The 14,251-nt window shown below is 33.2% G+C and overlaps 1 protein-coding gene across 1 annotated transcript; it reads right to left on the reverse strand.

Annotated features, from left to right (window-relative positions):
* Positions 1-11,403: 11,403 nt before the first annotated feature.
* LOC108912104 lies at positions 11,404-13,008 on the reverse strand. Its single transcript, XM_018717268.1, has one exon. It carries the CDS (start codon positions 13,006-13,008, stop codon positions 11,404-11,406), a length of 1,605 nt encoding a protein of 534 aa, XP_018572784.1.
* Positions 13,009-14,251: the final 1,243 nt, after the last annotated feature.

Consider the following 14,251-nt stretch of genomic DNA (forward strand, 5'->3'; position numbering starts at 1 on the left):
TTCGGAATCATAAAGACTGGCCAAATCTGTAATGCTCTCACTAGTAGACTGTAAAAGGACCAATATGTATGCAGAAAAACCAATGTACATATACGTGCACAACGTGAAAGTGAAAAACAGAACCAATTTTCCTGGCAACGACTTCAGTTCCCATGAGATGCTCCTTTGAATGGCAACTAAACACTCCAAAAATAACACGTCGGAGACGGTGGGTTTGCATGTTCTGTTATTGGTTTTAAGACTTTGTTTCCACTCAAAAATCGACACATAGTAAAACAGTATAGCTGAAAATATCATCAAGGAAATGTACGTAACAAACACCATCCGGGTGAACGTAAGACTAAAGATGTCAGCTGTATAGGAAAGTGGAGGTGCCTGAAAAATGAACATCGTTGGCATGGTATTAATCGGAGGGATGAATTTGAAATGTTTCTGTGTCGTGGTTTGCATGAATCCTGCAGTTCCTGGAAAACAAAAATCTGGCCGTACTACTTAGTCCAGACGGTAGATATCTGTTTCAAAGGGTCCATATTTGGGTGAATCGTATATCCACGGAGATTTTTGGCTTTTTGGCTTTCAAATATCAGTAGAAATGAAACTCTTTCTATGCGCATAAAAAAACGTGGGCTTAACTTTTGGCGGCACAATATGTTAAAAAAATTCGAAAAATGTCATATTTTTCTTCCTATTTAATTATGTATCTTTTCAAGAGTTGATTTTAGGCAAAAATGGAAGAGGAAAAAAATGTTTGTAATTAAATTTTACAAAATATGACTAGTTACAAATCGAATGAATCATGATTATTATTGTAAAAATCGAAAAAATCGCCAAAATTGGGGTTAAAAAACATTATTTTTTACGGAATTTGTTTGGGGTCTTTAAGTTGGTTACAGGACCTTCATACTTGGCTCAAGAAAACTTCATGTTATGTAGAATCATCACACCAAATTTCATCAAAATCGGTTCGATAGATTTTGCATAATAATTTTGCAATCCAGATTAAAAAAAAATTGCAAATTTTCAAAATTTTGCACAGCAAAAACCAAGGCCCTTAGATACTTGAAAATTTAATCACATATAGAAGGGCTCTCAAGCTTTCAAACTTTTTTTGAAAAATTCGAATCCGTCAATTAGGAGAGCTCTGGCGCTTGTTTAAACATTGGTCGAATTTTTGTACTTATAAACAATTAGAACTTTGTGAATATTCAATCAAATCAAATTTTTTAAAGCAGGTTTTAAAAGTTCTTGGAAAGACGCTTCTTTAAAAAAAAACAGATCGATTGATCAATTAGTTACGTAGTTATAGCCGTCATTTACACTAAATGTACTGGGACATCCGGGCTAATTTTTCGAAAAATACCTTTGGTATTCCGAGTACTTACCAGGTCTAAGATTACAATACTTTTCTTCATTGGCAACCTACTTTAAAACGTGTTTAAAGTTATTTATGCAAGCGAGAAATTCAAGAAAATCGTACGGGTGGTGGTGGTGGGGGAAGCAGAGAGCGCGGCCGCTTCGGCCTGCTCGAAATTGAATCGGCGAGTTCAAAACCGCGATGCGCTTAAAAATTTTTAATATCTCTGCTTCTAGAGGTCCGATTTTGATAATTTTTTTTAAATCGATGTCTCGCGATTTAAAAAAAACAATTAGCGTATTTTCAAATGCCTATCGTTAATAATTATTGGTCTTTCAACAGTCCGATAATTATTTATCTTTAAACTTCCTTTAATTATCAACTTTATTTTTTATTGTATCAAAGGTAAGTGCATAAACTTATATACTGTTTATCAAGGATCAAAAACAAATTTATTTAAATATTCTAAAATTGTTTAAACAACAATTATTTTCAACATATGTCGAAAATAATTAATTAATTAATTAATTAATTAATTATTTTCGACATATGTTGAAAATAATTGTTGTTTAAACAATTTTAGAATATTTAAATAAATTTGTTTTTGATCCTTGATAAACAGTATATAAGTTTATGCACTTACCTTTGATACAATAAAAAATAAAGTTGATAATTAAAGGAAGTTTAAAGATAAATAATTATCGAACTGTTGAAGGACCAATAATTATTAATGATAGGCATTTGAAAATACGCTAATTGTTTTTTTTAAATCGCAAGACATCGATTTAAAAAAAATTATCAAAATCGGACCTCTAGAAGCTGAGAAATTAAAAATTGTTTAAGCGCGTCGCGGTTTTGAACTCGCCGATTGAATTTCATGCAGACCGAAGCGGCCGCGCTCTCTGCTTCCCCCACCACCATCACCAGTACGATTTTCTTGAATTTCTCGCTTGCATAAATAACTTTAAACACGTTTTAAAGTAGGTTGCTAATGAAGAAAAGTATTGCAAACTTAGACATGGTAAGAACTCGGAATACCAAAGGTATTTTTCGAAAAATTAGTCCGGATCTCGCAATACATTTAATGTAAATGAGTGTTAACTTTGATCGGCTATGACTACGTAACTAATTGACCAACCGATCTGTTTTTTTTTAAGAAGCGTATTTCCAATAACTTTTAAAACCAGCTTTAAAAAATTTGATTTGATTGAATATTCACAAAGTTATTCTAATTGTTTATAAGTACAAAAATTCGACCAATGTTTAAACAAGCGCCAGAGCTCTCCTAATTGACGGATTCGAATTTTTCAAAAAGCGTTTGAAAGCTTGAGAGCCCTTCCATATGTGATTAAATTTTCAAGTAACTAAGGGCCTTGGTTTTTGCTGTGCAAAATTTTGAAAATTTGCTTTTTTTTTCAAAATCTGGATTGCAAAATTATTATGCAAAATCTATCGAACCGATTTTGATGAAATTTGGTGTGATGATTCTACATAACATGAAATTTTCTTTTGCCAAGTATGAAGGTCCTATACCCAACTTAAAGACCCCAAAAAAATTCCGTAAAAAATAATGTTTTTTAACCCCAATTTTGGCGATTTTTTCGATTTTTACAGTAATAGTCATGATTCATTCGATTTGTAACTAGTCATATTTTGTAAAATTTAATTACAAAAATTTTTTTCCTCTTCCATTTTCGCCTAAAATCAACTCTTGAAAACATACATAATTAAATAGGAAGAAAAATATGATATTTTCCAATTTTTTTTAACATATTGTGCCGCCAAAAGTTAAGCCCACGTTTTTTTATGCGCATAGAAAAATTTTCATTTCTAGTGATATTTAAAATCCAAAAAGCCAAAAATCTCCGTGGATATACGTTCCACCCAAACCAAAACAGATACCGCCTAGTCTAACTGCTTCTTTTTGTGTTATAAACAAATTTATCAGCTTGTTTTTTGCGATAAATATACAGGGCATTCTGAGCGCAATTGCTACTACATTGTTTCCTTCATATTTTTTTAAGGATCGATATTTTTGGAAAATTTTAAATTCTTTAAAGAAAATGTGAAAATAACGTTTAAAATAGGTACATAACAAGTTTTAAAATAATACCTACATAGATTACAATAAATTATACAGATCAACATTTAGTTTGAAAAAAAACACCGGACTCTACTCTAGGTACCCACGGATTTTTGGGCTCCCTAATTCCGATGCCGAGGTCGGTTAAGCTCTATCACGTCAGGTTCAAGGTCATTTGAAGATCAAACTAAGAAAAGGTGGTTGAAAAAATCAGAAAAAGTTCATACATAGGTTTTTTGGGTCGCTGAGTTTGAATCCTATGTCGATTGACCTCTATAACCTCTATAAAGCCGTTTAAAGGTTAAAGTAAGAACAGAAGGTGAAAAAAATAGGAAAAAATTTTACGAATGCTCACCTGCCTACTTTTGTCTGTCTGTCTGCCTTTTTACACTATAGAAAAATTTCACTGGAATTTCACTCAATTTTACTCAATAATCAATTTCTCTCCACACCCGATTGAGTGAAATTTTCACTCTATTAGTATGAGTACAACTGAGTGAAACTATTGCATCAGAAATGAGTGAGTTTTACTCAGATCTGAGTTACTGCAAACTATCAATTGAGCGCCTTTTGACTATTCTGAGTATACAAAACCAATTATTTATAATACAAAAAACCTACTTATCCAAAATTTGAGTAAAATTATTCAAATAATAAATAAATTATCGTAAAAAAGGGATAGTGGAGTCAAGATAGTTTAAAATTACGTATTATTTCGAAATAATTATGGGAAGCATGGATTTTCCTAAAACCTTTTGAAATTACTTGGAGATAAGTAATAGAAAAAAGTTATAAACTTATTGTTGTACGCTAATTGTTTTTTAATTGTTTAAATAATAATAAATAGTTTTTTTAAGAATATTTAAAATAATTCAATGAATTTTAAATCGAATTCTTTCAAATTGACAATATAGGGGTTTTCGATGTCGCTGAACAAGAATATGAAGTCGTAAAATGAAAATTCAAAATGGCTGATCCAATATGGCCGACTATTTTAAACAATTTATTTAATAATTATTAATTATAAATCAAACTCGCTTATATTTATAATATATGGGTTTTTGACGTCGCTAAACAAGAATATGATGTCAACAAATGAAAATTCAAAATAGGTGATCCAATATGGCCAAATAGATATACAATTTATTTAACAATTATCGATTTTAAATCAAACTCGCTCATATTTGTAAGAAAGAGGTTCGAAAAATGAAAATTATAAATGGCTAAAGAGGTTTTATTGAAAATATGTTTTATTTTTTAAAAAACAAATTTATTACAAAATAATTAATGTTTAAATCGAGTTCTTGCTCTTCTTCAAAAATAACTGGGCTATTAAGGTTTTAAGCCAATAAAATTGAAAAAAAAACACTGATTTTAAATTCAAAATTACAAAATCAAAATCAACGTCCCCTATTATTTATTTATTCATTAATTATTTTAAAAATGGATCACTATTCATATATAAATATTACACTCATACATTTACAGGTTTATATAAAGGAAAACGAATATAAATACCTTAAATTCAAACTGAAGATTATTTGTAATATTAAGTAATAATATTACATTAAATAATTACAAGTGTACGAGAGTATAACCTCAAAGTGGACAAAACATGTGAATAATACAATTTTTAACACACTGATAACTGCAGCTTACTCGAAAACATAAAAATCATATTCTTATACCATTTATAATTATTATTATTTAATTCTTATAAACGAAAAACGCTTTTAAAATAAATAAAACTGCAAGTATTATTAGAATTATAAAATTTAAAGAGAATTGTAAGAGCTTTCAAAAGAAATATTACTCAACCCCCAACGCCATTTAAATATTTTGGGGTGATGCTTACCCTTGCTTAGGGGTGAAAGTGACGGAGTCAAAAATACCAGCAAAGAATGTCCCCGTTTAATCTAAAATCGACAGGTCTGAGCGTTTTTCTACAATCTTGACGCAGTTCCTGAAAATTGCTCTGTTTTGTTTTAATTTGGCCACTCTGTATATATTAGACTCATATCTGTATCTACATCAATAAGAGAACTTATATTCACAATTTCAGATACAGAATATACGTTTTTAAAATGAATATTAAATCAATTCATCAAAAAACGTTATTATTTTGCTGTTATAACAATTTTCCACTTATTACTATAAATAAAAAAAATATTTTTCGCTGGATTTACTTTTTTTAAGGTCTTAACTCAATTCTTTGATTGTTTATAAAAAAAAATAGTACATTTTTAAACTTTAACAATAAATAATAAATATTTTTATTTTTTGTAATTTTTTGATTTTACAACTATTATTTCAATTAAAAAAAAAACAAAATGCACCATCTTAAAGTAGAAATTTTAAGCTTTAAAAAGTGCTCTCATAAAGTTTCAATATCACATTTACAACTATAGTGTTTGATCTATATGGTAAAAGTATGGCCTAAAAATTTGTGATTTTTTAAAATTATTGAATATGTTGGGCTCAATATTTTTCAAATTAAATTTTTAAGATTTTTTCCATATCGCTCACTGTTTCAATCGTCATTTGAAGAGTAATCTGTGAAAGTTACAGATATTTATTTTAAAAATTAAAAGAATGACAGCTATTTTATTATTATTGTACAAAATTATAGAATGACGTAACTTTGTATACGTACTATATATTTTTTTTTCTCAAGTTTAAAAACATAAAATTTTGATAGCCGGATGACTATTCTTTCATTTAAATTTTTGTGAGGTCGATTTGATCAATTAGATCAAAAGTTATAACAAATTTAGTGTAGCGCACTCGGGGCCGCGCGCTCTTCGAGAGCTATACTTGGGGGCCACCTGTCTCATTTTTCGTACGTTAGAAAAAAAATTCTACAGCCTTCATGTCGCATTTTAGAAAAAAACTTTATTAACATTTTTTATGTAAAATTTCCTGTTCTTTCGAATGGCGCAGTTAATATTTTTAAATTATATTTTTTTTTATATATTATGCAAAAACTGTAATTTTGCAACTAATTTGTTAAATAAATAATCTAGCGTACACTCTACACTTAGTAACTTTTTATATGTTGTTTCTGACAACTTTACAAAGCGAAAAATAAAAAGTTCTCTCTTCCAGTAATTTTCGCGAAGTCAAAATCTATCTTGACTCCACTGGGAATAAAAAACTACTTTTTCGGGCTATAACTTCTTAAGGAAGCAAGATTGTACTAAGGTAAGTTGATTTAAATCACCTTATTCTCATCCAAGGAAGCTAGCCCTAAAGTATGGCCTGTTCTTTACTAAACACCCTGTATAAATACCACAAAATTTTGCAAACAAATCATTAAAAGAGATAGTTTACAATGTCTCCAATAGGTGACGATAATTACATGTTAATGACTCTATTAAGATATTGTGGATGGAACTTTATGAAGCCTTTTACAGTTGTCACTTGATTTCTTGTGCACTAAGAAAGAACAACAATTAGCATCAGTAGAGTTATGGCAAGGATAAATATTTTTTTAGAAAATAGACGGGCTTCCTTGTCCTTTTTCTCTCTTATTTGAAGATTACTTAACTTATTCTAACCCATTCCCTCCTACCCACCTGCAATATCTGCTCTGTCAAGAATTAAGTCGCCATACATCCCATTTATAATGTTCGATGTCTCATTTCTGTAACCCCAAGTGTTTGTCCAAATATCTACCTTAGAAGCATTCAACAATTCTAAAACATGTGAGATTATACCATAATTAGCCCTTGTTAATATGTCAGTGTGGGTGTTTCTAAAAATAGATAAACGTGTTTTCAAAAAATTAAGAATTTATATTTCTTTTATCGTTACCTATAATCCCATAAGTGATTTAAAGTGTTATTGTACATCACGACGTAAGAAACCCTAATGGGGCTTCCCAATAAGTCGGATCTGTTTGTAGAAAGGAAAAATTTGTTAAAATACAAAAATCTTTCCTGAAGGTGCCATTCTGCTACATCAATTTCGACATATCCTAGGTCCACTTTGTTGTTTTTATAAATGATTTTCACAGAAAAATGTAAATGATCCTTTTTTTCAACGACATACACCAAACTGTTGATAGGAAAATAAAAATTATATGACTTGATTACATCCAACTCTCCGAAAATGATCCAGACGGAGGTGGAATCGAAAAGATTACTCTTAAGGGCCTAAAATTGATTAACATTTATGCTTCCGTGGCATATTATTTAGAAAAATCTTACTTCTGTTAACTGCTCAACCGATCCCTCACAATACATATTCAACACGAAGACTTTATTGCCATTATAGAGTCTATACTTATTAGGATTAGTACTTAGCAACCCATGCGAAATGAAATTTTGTGAAAATCTTTTGGACAGAACGTTTAAATCACCTGAAACAAATATTTTACGACATACAAAAGACATATACGAGAAAATAATAATTATAAAGTCAGACCTCTTTTCCAACACAAGAAAGAAATAACTTTATTTGAATGCTTCAACTGGCTTATCATATCTGTCAAAAATTCCACATAGCGCTCTCTTCCTCGACTGTTCACATTTATTACCACAAGGAAGAGAAAAATAAATTTCGACGCTTTGAAACAAATCATGATGTTCGATTGAACATGAGAAAAATGCCCCTTATAATGTCCGTTATCATAGCAATAACACTAATAACTACTATTATCGATAATGACACGGCAATTTTCACATGCATCACAGTAATCAATCACAGATATTTGTTATTAGATAAAATGATAATTCAGTTCATTCTTTTAATAGCCGTGCATAAATATCTACATATTAAATCATTTCGAATTAAAGGAACAATTATGAAACATTTTTTTTTTTAATTAACTATTCATTCATAAATACTGATAAAAATAATTCATCAATTTTTATGTATTCTATATGTCGATAAAATACTTAATTTAAGACATAATTTGCTGCTTCTAGAAAATCTGACTGCTTTCTAAATTGCTAGTTTATTCGCGGCAATAGATATTGTCGTCCTCCAAGTTCCGAGTGTGATTCCAAACTTTCGCTCAAGTTTCTAATCGGAACCACGAAGCCGTCTCCAATTATTCTACGCAGGGCCAATTGCAACCAAACTAGGCTCATGTCCAAAGAAAGCCAAGAAGTAGGAGGAGGAGCCGCCAGAAAGACCTAAGCCATAGCAGGCAAAGGCCGATGCTGATGACAGAGCAGCCGACTGAAAAAATCACCCCAGTTTCGGATTTCGCAAAATGTGAGATTCGAACTGCGGGAATCCAAAAATAGACAAAATTCAGAGAGGCTAATTGTCCAAACTCAAAGCGGAGTTCGCTACAGAACATTTGTGGACCCATCAAGAAAATTTATCGAATTTGTAATCATTGTAATTAGTAGAAGTTCAATAAATCCTTTATTTAACAAACGTGGAAAACGCATTTATTTAATAATTCAAAACATTGTTCAAAATTTGTATAAATTTTTGCGAACTTACTGCTCCCGACCTAGATCTCAATTCTAGAGCCCCAAACAGCCAAGCTTTATCCAATCCAGTGATAAAAGTCCCACGAGATAAGGCAAGCTTTTGGAAGCTTCCGAACTCAAAGACACTCACATAAGGCTTACACAAGGTCCTAGAATCTTTCCATTTTTTCAAACCCTCAACACTCGTGCTAGGCAAGGCAAAGCTACAAAGACCGTGTTACAGATACAAGAGTAACCATATTCGAATACCCCAAAAACATAATACAACCAAACTTATTTAAAAACCTCCAGATCCGTGCCATCCCAAGTGTGTACAAGAGTAGAAAAAGGCGGTAGAAGTAATCCTCGTAATAATGATGATAAAAGACAACATGGCATCCAAAGTGGGGCTCGAATGTCTAAAACGCCAAGGGAAAATGATGAAAAACGACTTAAAATTTCCCAGAAATAGCATAATTTTTTAAAGAGAATAATATAAGATTAAATGAAGGACATACAGCAAATTTCAAAGTCGCCGAGGTAATTGTGAGAACGGCAGAGTTTTACGGTAAGCACTTAAGATCGAATAACATCTAAATAATAGTTACCTCTTATAAAAAAAAAACAAGCAACGGCGTAAAGAAAAAATACCTGATATGCAACGGCACAGACCTGAAAGCATAAGCAACGGCATCGACGATACCACTTACGAACAGGAGACCACGCCCACCATCCTACAGCGCAGGTGTGGACAAACGAGCAGCATGCCGGGAACGTACCCAAAACCACGCCCTCTACCTCCCTCCATAGAAGTAAAGGCGCGCGTGACAGTGCTGACGTGATCGGCAACACAAACGTGAACTCCCACCACTCTACTGCGCAGGCCTGCAAGATGCGCGCGCAACGACGTAAATACTATAAGACCGGTAACGACGCGACGTCACAAAAGATTAAACAATCAGAATTATATCTTGATATATCACTTTTGGTATGCGAACAAAGTGGTATAGTTACAAGAGTATTTTAGCCATTTTATGAGCCTGTTTGTTGTTTGTTATCCCGTGCGTTAAGCATTGGCGTCGTTTTACATGTTTTATTGTGTTTTATGTGTTGTGGTGTAAATAAATGATTCTTCGAGTGTGGCCCAATAGTGTGTCAAAGTTCAATATCTCCCTTGTTATAAAGATTTGAAAAGAAATATTTTATGGGAGTGATGTACTTAAAATAGATCACATTTTAAAAATATTTTGAATTATACAGGGTGATGCATTATGGCGGCGCATCTTGAAGGTGGTTTTTCTTAAACGGAACACTGTATATTTTTACAAATTTGTATTCTACAGAAAATTCTCTTTCCAGCAATGTCTTGGTTTTTTGTATTTGATGATGCCAAGTTATTTAAAAAAATAAGATAATATTCGCTGGGACAGGGTTCTGTAAATCTATCCACTGCAATTCTTTTCATTTTTCATTCTTTTAATAAACATTGAAACTTATGTAATTATTCAGTAGTTTTAACATTAAATAATTTCATTATTAGACTAGTTTAACTTAAAAATAAAATAAATCTAAAATTCGCTTTTAAAACACTTTTTCATGTAAATAACCACGTCTTTGCATGTCACTGTTATTTTCTGCTGCACATAAATTCCTGGCTTTTTTGTTAGTACATCCCTGTTTAGCGCAACAAAATTTCACTGAATACAATCCTGACTTTGTATACCAAAAGTGGAGGATTTACGTCATTCAAGGTCACTGACAGCAGTGATCAAAGGTGCCGACAACGTGATATAATTCTGATTAATTAAACTTTTGTGACGACGTGGTAGGCACTAAGCAGCCTTAGTCTTAGTAAAACATTTGCAGCGTTACCACTAAAGATGCCGACATTGAACAATTGCTAAATGTTTGGAGGCATTGGATGCGACCAGTTATAGAGACCATTACGGAACGCCTCATAGGACCACCTAATCTGTAACTGTTGGTGGTCAAATACAGATATAAGCCCCATTTCAATCAAAATATTTGTTATTTGAAAAATTCGTTGTTAAATATCTGCAATGGCTTCTTAAAGCTGTTGAAGATAGTTTCAAACATAGAAAATTCATTCATGTATGTATGTACAACATATCTAGGGGAAGGTTGCCAAATTTGGACCAGTTTTCGGTTTTTGTTAAATATCTCCGTATGGATGCAAAATATTCGGGTTCGGAGGTCAGAAACATAAAGTATAGTTCTTCTCTAAACTATTTAACGCAAAGTAGCAGTGAAAATGGTATTTTACAATTCAATATCCGTTTTTGAAAAACTTTTTGCAACTGGTACAATTTAGGAAACTGGTTGCCTAAATTGAACCGGAGGTATCCTAAATTGGACCGTAAAACAAGAGTACAAAAACAAGTGCAAAAACGTGTTTTATTCATTAGTAGGTATAACCCAAACATTGTTGACAGTAATATATTTTCCGAAGAGGACTGACATTGGCGCATTCCGCGTGAACCCACACATCACACTGCATACACTGGATCATGTCCTTCTTCTCATTTGCCTTGCACAAAGGACAGAACCAAGAGGTTTTCTTGCTTTGTTTTTTTATTGTTTTTTGGTTTTTGTTGTTTTCCTTTCCTTCTTGCCGTTTTCTCCTTAACAACAATCAAGTTGTCCTTGTAAGGGGTACTGGTTAATTCTTCTGCCTTTTGAGCTCCTTTCGACAACCTTTGAGTTTTGGTGGGAACTGGAACTGGAGAGAGTTCTTCGATAGACACATTTAACGACGACTTCTTCACTTCATCGTTGGTTGCGTTCCGATTAGTGCCTGATGTAGAGGGTCCCTGGTCAATAAAGCTTCCTTGCATGCTGCATCCTAAATTTCTTTTCGCCTTATTCGCCCTTGCTCTTCTTTCATTTATTAAGGTTTCAAGTGGATTGTCTTCTCGATTTTCTTCGCTCCCATCACCATTGATTTCTGCATCCTCCATTGGTTGATCTTCTTGACAAAGATTATCTGCTGCAGCAAACTGGTGGTCGGCAAAAACACCCCTATCAATAGGCCAAATTCCAGCTGCTTTAAATCCATTTACAGCGGTCTGAATACACGCTGCTTTACCATAAGCTTCAGAGAGCAGTTCCGATACCTGGAACTGTGTTACTTTCATTCCAGGGTTGGTTCTTAACCAACGTTCCATCGCCTGGGTGTAATAAGTTTCCATTGGCTTAAAAAAAGAAACATCGAGCGGTTGGAGCCGATGTGTCGTGTGTCCAGGTAGTTGAAGTAAAATTACTCCATTTTCACGCGCTAGCATCAACGCGTCTAGATTTTTACTGTGAGTGGAATGGCCGTCCAGTAACAGAAGAACCTTCATCTCTTTATTTGGCTTCACCACACTGATGAAATGTTGCAGCCATTTACAAAAAAGTTCGGAATTTATATAACCGCTTTCAGATATTTCGACTAAACTGCCAGGAGGTGCACCTACTTTGAGCTCAGGAGACATTCTCATACGCTTGAAAATCAGCATAGGTGGAATGAATTGACCCGCTGCACTGACACAGCAAACCATTGTGGTATTCACACCACGTTCCCCACTTGCAATCGCCCCTATTTGCTTCTTTCCCTTTAGTCCAATTATTTTCTGCGATTTCTTTTGTACTGTTGAGAAGCCACTCTCATCGACGTTGTAGATTCTGGTGGCGTCTAATTTATTTTCGGCATTGATCCTTTCGAGTATATCAAAAAAGTGATAAAGATTTTGCCTGTTGAAACCTCTGGCTCTGGCTATCGACGTTGATTCGGGCTGCCTTAAGGTCAAAGTTGGATGACGCCGCATGAATGCATAGTACCATTTTTTACCCGCAAGACTCTTTTGCATACTGAACTTATGTGCGATATTATTTTTTGCTGCGATTTCAAACGCAAGTTTTCTTATATCCGTTATGGTCAAGCCAAACATCATCTCCTCCAATTTTATTATATGCTTCACAAGTTCCTCTTCTATGTCTTTTAGCAAAATTGTGCCTTTGCCAAATTTCTTAGTGCCGGCATTAGCTATTTTGTTCTTATTTTCAATATGTCGCTTTAAAGTAGCCTTGCACATTCGTTTAGCCCAATGCCCTCCTGAATGCGTCGACAGCCAACTGGAGTTCATTTTCAGACCACTTTCCGTATTTTCCTCTGCAAACCGCAAAGAAACAGAATTAAAATTAGTTCTAAACAGATCAGTTTCCTAAATTGGACCAGTCCAAATGAGGAACCCTCGTGCGGTCCAATTTAGGCAACCGGCAGTTTTTGTATTTTGTCTATGCGTGTAAAAGGAGCACATAACCCAAACAGCCACACAATGCACTCCAAAGAAGGGGAAACAAACAAGCTTTCGACTACTGCAATGAGATTTGCGATACGACTTACCGTTTTTCCATGATTTCTTTAGCGACGATGTCACAATATTACATCAGGAACGCGCGAAATCGAATTTCATGTGGCATCGATACGACACATCTGCTTGGTAACAGAACACTGATGCATTCGCAAGTGTTATTGTCGCAGATGCTGTGAGTGCAGGTGGCGTTGCAAATATATGCTCCATACTAAAAATATCGGGCTGGTCCAATTAAGGCGGTGGTCCAAATTTGGCAACTTTCCCCTACATATTTTATTTAAGCGCAAATATTTTTGACCATAAATCAAATTTTAATTAACTCATTAATTAGAATACTTGTGTGTAAGGACGCGTCAAATGCTAACAATTCAGCGGATAACCTAGACGCACAAATAATAAATAAATAAAAAACATATTAATCAGCTAAAAAAGGAAGTCGGAAACGCTGGGTCATTCGCTACTATTTTCATAGTTTTGTATTGACGGCAGCAAGGTTCTCACACCATGAAAAAATGATTTATTCTGACAATAACAGGAAAGCATCGTTTGAAACTTCATGGTCCAATTCCAACTTGGCACGATTTTGTAAATGAGGAGGTTACAGTAATCCCTTCGAATTGTTGAAAAGAGGTGTATTTTCTTTAAATTCACAATTTCTACGTACAATACTAACAGGTGCCTATATTTATAGCAAGATACAGAGCGAATCTTAAATGTGTACATGCATTTTAGCTGCGTAAAATAAATATAAACCGTATTTCTCAGTAATTTATCACCAATTTATACATAAAATATTGATCTACAAACTATAACTTGCACATTCCAAATACCTAATACGATTTTCTTATCTTTTACCATCTAGTACTGCTTTTATGTACAAACCAATGGATGACATAAACACACATTTTTAAGACTAATATGGAACTTATACGTCCTCAACTTTATCTTACAACATCAACTGATTTTGTAAATACCTAACTGGTGTGAAATTTAAAACAAGTTCAGTACAAAA

The sequence above is a fragment of the Anoplophora glabripennis genome, unplaced genomic scaffold (assembly GCF_000390285.2).
Source record: "Anoplophora glabripennis isolate ALB-LARVAE unplaced genomic scaffold, Agla_2.0 scaffold641, whole genome shotgun sequence".
NCBI classification, from domain to species: Eukaryota; Metazoa; Arthropoda; class Insecta; order Coleoptera; family Cerambycidae; genus Anoplophora; species Anoplophora glabripennis.

Excerpts from the sequence above, each read along its gene's own strand:
- LOC108912104 (XM_018717268.1), bottom strand. The coding sequence starts at position 13,008 with ATGAACTCCAGTTGGCTGTCGACGCATTCAGGAGGGCATTGGGCTAAA.